This window comes from Ascaphus truei, chromosome 14, assembly GCF_040206685.1.
Source record: "Ascaphus truei isolate aAscTru1 chromosome 14, aAscTru1.hap1, whole genome shotgun sequence".
Classification (NCBI taxonomy): Eukaryota; Metazoa; Chordata; class Amphibia; order Anura; family Ascaphidae; genus Ascaphus; species Ascaphus truei.
The window spans coordinates 20,625,594-20,632,502 of NC_134496.1; the positions used below are offsets into that span (position 1 = coordinate 20,625,594).

Consider the following 6,909-nt stretch of genomic DNA (forward strand, 5'->3'; position numbering starts at 1 on the left):
ATTAATGTGTGACTCTATAAGTTATAGGAACCCCTCACTTTAGGGTAAGCTGTGATATTGAATACAATGCAGGCCATATAAGCATGACCCTGGCAGTGACATGGTTAATGTCTTATCAGCAGGTTGATGTCACCTGCTCCCCCCTCCTCCTAACGTCCCCTGCTGCTCCTGTAAGACAATAGGGATCAGTGGGATGTAATGAAGAAGAAAAGATCAGAGATACAACCTCCCCCTCCCACACATTTGATAAAAAAAAAGCAGATAGTAGAAGAGGAAGGAGTGGGAGAGACCCAGCCAACTGCTCATATATACTATTACATTATTAGTAGGTATATATAGGTATGAGCATATACCATGGTGCAGTACAATCAAAGTGTGTGCGTGTGCGCTTGCGTGTGTGACCTGACAGTGCCAGCATGACTTCTTCATATCTACATTAATAGTTGTCAAGCACTTCTTGTTAATACTCTCTCTCTCTCCCCCTCCTCCTCTCTCACTTCAGGAAAAAGGGACCCCTTCCGCTGTTCATCATATCTCATATTTCTCGCTCAATCCCCATGCAAATGTGCACAATTGTAGCTCTATGTACATTAACACTATATAAGAAGCACAATGTACTGATGTTAACTGACTAAATTGATGTCACAGTATTATGTGAACAAGTACCAGATACGCTGCAGGAGTTGCGTGTCCGTTAAACGGGAAATAGGAGGTTTTCCTTCGTAGCTTGTAAATGTGTTAAACTGTTGTAATCTAAACCAGATATTACTATAAAGAGTGTGTTCAAAATCCCGTCCTCCTGCTGAACCGCGCGCCCGGAGACGAGAACGCCGTGGTCTGATCGCATCATCGATAAGGCCTCGTTCAGGGTGCAGGCTTCGGAGGGAGGGCGTGCTTACGTGCGAGCGGCCGTCCGAAACAATGTATTGAAAGTGAATTGTGGTTGTCAGGGTAGCAGCTGCCCTGTCTCCGAAGTACGGAGTTGGCGCTGGCTACAGTTTCAATAACAACCCAAGTTGTTTTTGAAGCTGCAGCAGCGTCACTGGGACCTCGGCAGCCAATGAAATCATTCTTGAGAATGATTTCAAGACAGCAACACCGATCCCTAAGCTGCTGTCGGTAGCCCCGCCCTCCCTCCTCAACTCCTGAAAACGTCTGCTGGGGAGGATGAACACACATCGCCCAGCAGACTGCCGCTCGCACACGAGAACACCCCGCCCTCCAACTCCTGCCTCTGGCACCCTGAACGAGGCCTAACGCGCTGACCCAGCTGCTCCCGCTCCTGAACGATACGCTGTTTTACTAATTAGTTTATCCCGTTATTAGCGACCGTCCTTTATCGGGAGACATTTTCAGTCAGCGTTTTGTATTATTCTCTCTGTCTCCAGCACGCTATAACGCGCTTATCTGCTGCGCTAATCACCATTTTGTAAATGCGATTTATGAGGTCATCACGCCGTCACCAATTCCAAAGGATATTTATTCGATTATTTATTAGATGATCAAATATTTCTTAAATGAAATAATCTCAAGTGATAGACCTATAATTGCTCAAATTCTTATGAAATGTAATGTTTTTTTTCTGCAAAAAATAAAAGGGTCCCGTTTTTTCTGAACACAGACTAATAATATATATATATATATATATATATATATATATATATATATATACTACATATCTTACACAAAGGTAATGCATCTTCTAATCTCATTGTATCACACGCTGAGTGTGATATAGATTTAGCACGCATTACATACACATGCATCTGTGAGTGTAGCATCTGTTACAAACTACATACATGTAACATGTGAGCAGCATGTATGTACAGGGTGTCACACTATATAAGGCTAGTGACACGTACACGGTGTGTATAGCTACTAATAATATCCAATAATGTTGCATTATCACTCAGCTAGTTGTAAGGGTTACATATCCACACACCCTCACCTCCCCCCTCTATGTGCTAATTACTCATTCACACTAATTACTGGCTGATTACATTCATTACAGAAGATGATGGGCTTAATGTTACTATCAGTCCTTGAGCACCCAGCAGTCACTGGAACAGCAGGACACAAACTACTGCCAGCTAATGAGAATATTCCTGTTCTAATAACAATAACAAACCAATTCCAGTCATAATAGTACTTCAAAAGACTAATTCTATTGTATATAATTCATGACATTTCTTTTCTCTCGCTCTATATATTAGACTGAATGTCAGCTCCTTGGGTTAGAATTCCTCTCTCCCTGTATTGTATCTGTGTCCCTCTCTATATTAGAGTGTAAGCTCTGTGGGGTAGAATTCCCCTCGCTCTGTATTGCATCTGTGTCCCTCTCTATATTAGAGTGTAAGCTCTGTGGGGTAGAATTCCCCTCGCTCTTTATTGTTTCTGTGTCCCTCTCTATATTAGAGTGTAAGCTCTGTGGGGTAGAATTCCCCTCTCTCTGTATTGTATCTGTGTCCCTCTATATTAGAATGTGAGCTCTGTGGGGCACAATTCCCCTCTATCTGTATAGTATCTGTATCTCTCTGTATATTAGTGTGTAAGCTTTGCAGGGCAGGATTTCCCTTTCTCTGTATAGTATCTGTATCTCTGTATATTAGAGTGTAAGCTCTGCAGGGCAGACCCCCCTCTCTGTATATATGATTGTATTATACTTCTAGGATGGGTTATTTCACACCCTCTGTTGGTCTGTGGAGGGGGGGAGCGGCAGTTCTGCAGGATGGTGTGAGGTGGGGGGATCAGACATTCCTGGGGGGGGCAGATTAAACTGGTTTGAGCTGTCCTCGTTATAAAGGCAGGACACACACACACACACACTCACAGAGACAACAGACACACACAGTAATACACAGATACAATGCCTCCTCTGGGGAACAGTCTGAGTTTGGATTTAAGTCTGGCATCCTTCAAGCAGAGAAAACGTCTGGGTGAGTGTGACAGATAGCTGTGTGGGTCACAGTGACAGATAGCTGTGTGGGTCACAGTGACAGATAGCTCTGTGGGTCACAGTGACAGATAGCTGTGTGGGTCACAGTGACGGATAGCTGCTGTGTGCGTGACAATGACAGATAGCTGTGTATCACAAATACATAGGACTGACAGACAACCGCGCATAGGACTGAGTGACTGACAGCCGCACGTAGGACTGAGTGACAGACAGCCGCACGTAGGACTGAGTGACAGACAGCCGCGCATGGGACCGACAGACAGCCGTGCATGGGACTGACAGACAGCCGCACGTAGGACTGAGTGACAGACAGCCGCGTATGGGAACAACAGACAGCCGCACGTAGGACTGAGTGACAGACAGCCGCGCATGGGACTGACAGACAGCCGCACGTAGGACTGAGTGACAGACAGCCGCGCATGGGACTGACAGACAGCCGCACGTAGGACTGAGTGACAGACAGCCGCGCATGGGACTGACAGACAGCCGCACGTAGGACTGAGTGACAGACAGCCGCGTATGGGACTGACAGACAGCCGCACGTAGGACTGAGTGACAGACAGCCGTGTATGGGACTGACAGACAGCCGCACGTAGAACTGAGTGACAGACAGCCGCGTATGGGACTGACAGACAGCCGCACGTAGGACTGAGTGACAGACAGCCGTGTATGGGACTGACAGACAGCCGCACGTAGAACTGAGTGACAGACAGCCGCGTATGGGACTGACAGACAGCCGCACGTAGGACTGAGTGACAGACAGCCGCGTATGGGACTGACAGACAGCCGCACGTGGAACTGAGTGACAGACAGCTGCGCATGGGACTGACAGACAGCCGCACGTAGGACTGAGTGACAGTCAGCCGCGTATGGGACTGACAGACAGCCGCACGTAGGACTGAGTGACAGACAGCCGTGTATGGGACTGACAGACAGCCGCACGTAGGACTAACAGACAGGCACGCGTGGAACTGAGTGACAGACAGACGGGCGTAGACTGAGTGACAGACGCACGTAGGACTGACAGACAGCCACGCGTGGGACTGAGACAGCCGCGCGTGGGACTGAGTGACAGACAGCCGCACGTAGGACTGACAGACAGCCGCACGTAGGACTGACAGACAGCCGCACGTAGGACTGACAGACAGCCGCACGTAGGACTGACTGACAGCCACGCTAGGACTGACAGACAGCCACGCGTAGGACAGACAGACAGCCGCGCGTAGGACTGACTGACAGCCGCGCGTAGGACTGACATACAGCCGTGCGTAGGACTGACTGACAGCCGCGCGTAGGACTGACATACAGCCGCGCGTAGGACTGACTGACAGACAGCCGCACATAGGACTGACTGACAGCCACGCGTGGGACTGACAGACAGCCCCGCGTGGGACTGAGTGACAGACAGCCGCACGTAGGACTGACAGACAGCCGCGCGTGGGACAGACAGACAGCCGCGCGTAGGACTGACTGACAGCCACGCGTAGGACTGACATACAGCCGCGCGTAGGACTGACATACAGCCGCGCGTAGGACTGACATACAGCCGCGCGTAGGACTGACTGACAGCCGCGCGTAGGACTGACTGACAGCCGCACGTAGGACTGACTGACAGCCACGCGTAGGACTGACAGACAGCCGCACGTAGGACTGACTGACAGCCGCGCGTGGGACTGACAGACAGCCCCGCGTGGGACTGAGTGACAGACAGCCGCACGTAGGACTGACAGACAGCCGCGCGTAGGACTGACAGACAGCCGCACTTAGGACTGACTGACAGCCACGCGTGGGACTGACAGACAGCCCCGCGTGGGACTGAGTGACAGACAGCCGCACGTAGGACTGACAGACAGCCGCGCGTGGGACAGACAACCGCGAGTAGGACTGACAGACAGCTGCGCGTGGGACAGACAACCGCGAGTAGGACTGACATACAGCCGCACGTAGGACTGACTGACAGGCAGCCGCACGTAGTACTGACTGACAGACAGCCGCACGTAGTACTGACTGACAGACAGCCACGCGTAGGACTGACAGACAGCCACACGTAGGACAGACAGTCACGTAGGACTGACTGACAGCCGCGCCTAGGACTGACAGACTCACGTAGGACAGACAGACTCGCGTAGGACTGACAGACAGCCGCGCGTGGGACTGACAGACAGCCATCTCTCTCTTACAGACAGCAGAATACATGAGGTGACCAGAGTGAGAAACAGATTCCCCTGCAAAATACCGGTGAGAACACGTGCCCATGCACACGTGTGTGTGTGTACATCACCTGCTGTCTCCCTCCATTTTTCCTCTCCCTTCATCACTCCTCCCCCCTTTTATCTCTTCCTCACTTCCCACCTTCTATCTTTCTCACTTTCCCCTCTCCTCCTCCTCCTCTCCCCTTTTCCTCACTCTCTCTCATTCTCCCTCTCCCTCACCTACCATCTCCCCACTCTCATTCTCTCACCTTTTCCTCACTCTCCCCTTCCCCTTTTCCTCACTCCCTCCCCCTCCCCCCTTTTCCTCACTCTCTGTCGTCCCCCCCCCTCTCTCTCAGGTGATAGTAGAGAGAGATCATCGGGAGAAGCTGTTGCCTGCGCTCCAGAAAATCAAATTTCTGGTGCCCCAGGAGATGACCTTAGGGCAGTTTGTGACCATGATCAGGTAAGAGGTGCCGGAGAGGGAGGGGGGAGCAAAAGGGAGAAAGAGGGGGGAGTGAGAGGGAGAAGATGAGAAAGGAAATAGAGGGGGAGACAGAGAGGTGGGAAAGAGGAGAAAGGGGAGAGAGACAGAGCGAATGAGAGAAAATGTGGAGAGGGAGAGGAGAAAGGGAAGAGAGAATGTGAGAGGGAGATGAGGGGGGGGAGCGGAGAAAGGGAAGAGAGAGAATGTGAGAGAGGGAGATGAGAGGGGGGGAGAGGAGAAAGTGAGAGAGGGAGATGAGAGGGGGATGAGGAGAAAGGGAAGAGAGAGAATGTGAGCGAGGGAGATGAGAGAGAGAGGAGGAAGGGTAGAGATAGAATGTGAGAGGGGGAGATAGGAGGAAGGGAAGAGAATGTGACAGGGGGTGGTATATCTCTGTGCCAATGCCCCTCTCCCCTCCCCCTTTACAGATGCAGACTCCCCCTGTCTCCCTCGCTAGCTCTGTGTGTCCTGGTCAGCGGGCGCAGGTTGGCAAGTCTGACAATGACCATGTCACAGGTGTACTCTGCGAATCATGACCAGGACGGCTTCCTGTACATGACATACATGTCGCAGGACATGTTCGGATGAGGGGCGGGCGGAGGTGATCCCCCAAATACACCTTCCCCCAACCCCACTTATTGCACTGAGGGAAGCTCTGCAGAGTCTCCGGCAGAGGAGGGGTTAAGCGACGCTTCTGCTGAGTAATCAACAAGAAGCAGAGGCATTTCATAGAGAGGATCTAAACTCCAGAGGGGTGTGAGAGGGGGAGAGAGAGAGAGAGAGAGAGAGAGAGACAGGGGTGTGAGAGACAGCAGAGTGGGTGTACATGTAATAAATATATATATATCCTCTGTGTGGGTCAGAGCTGCTGATAAGATGTGTATCTGTGATAAACCCTGTTAGTAATAATATATTATATCTGAATATGTGTATGTGTCTAAATGTTTATATGTGAATCTGCCTCTGCCATTAGTACGCTTTGCCCCAGGAGGGAAGGACCCCTTATACGTGTCACTGCCATTAGTACACTTTGCCCCTAGGAGGGACTGACCACTTTAACAAGTCACTGCCATTAGTACACTTTGCCCCAGGAGGGACTGACCCCTTATACGTGTCACTGCCATTAGTACACTTTGCCCCTAGGAGGGACTGACCACTTTAACAAGTCACTGCCATTAGTACACTTTGCCCCTAGGAGGGACTGACCCCTTATACATGTCACTGCCATTAGTACACTTTGCCCCTAGGAGGGACTGACCCCTTATACGTGTCAC

The 6,909-nt window shown here is 50.8% G+C and overlaps 1 protein-coding gene across 1 annotated transcript; it reads left to right on the forward strand.

Moving 5' to 3' along the window:
• The first annotated feature begins 2,785 nt into the window (after positions 1-2,785).
• On the forward strand, positions 2,786-6,559 carry LOC142465773 (microtubule-associated protein 1 light chain 3 gamma-like). Its single transcript, XM_075570061.1, has 4 exons — positions 2,786-2,936; positions 5,139-5,194; positions 5,508-5,614; positions 6,064-6,559. Exons 1-4 carry the CDS (start codon positions 2,867-2,869, stop codon positions 6,221-6,223), a joined length of 393 nt encoding a protein of 130 aa, XP_075426176.1. The 5' UTR covers positions 2,786-2,866; the 3' UTR covers positions 6,224-6,559.
• Positions 6,560-6,909: the final 350 nt, after the last annotated feature.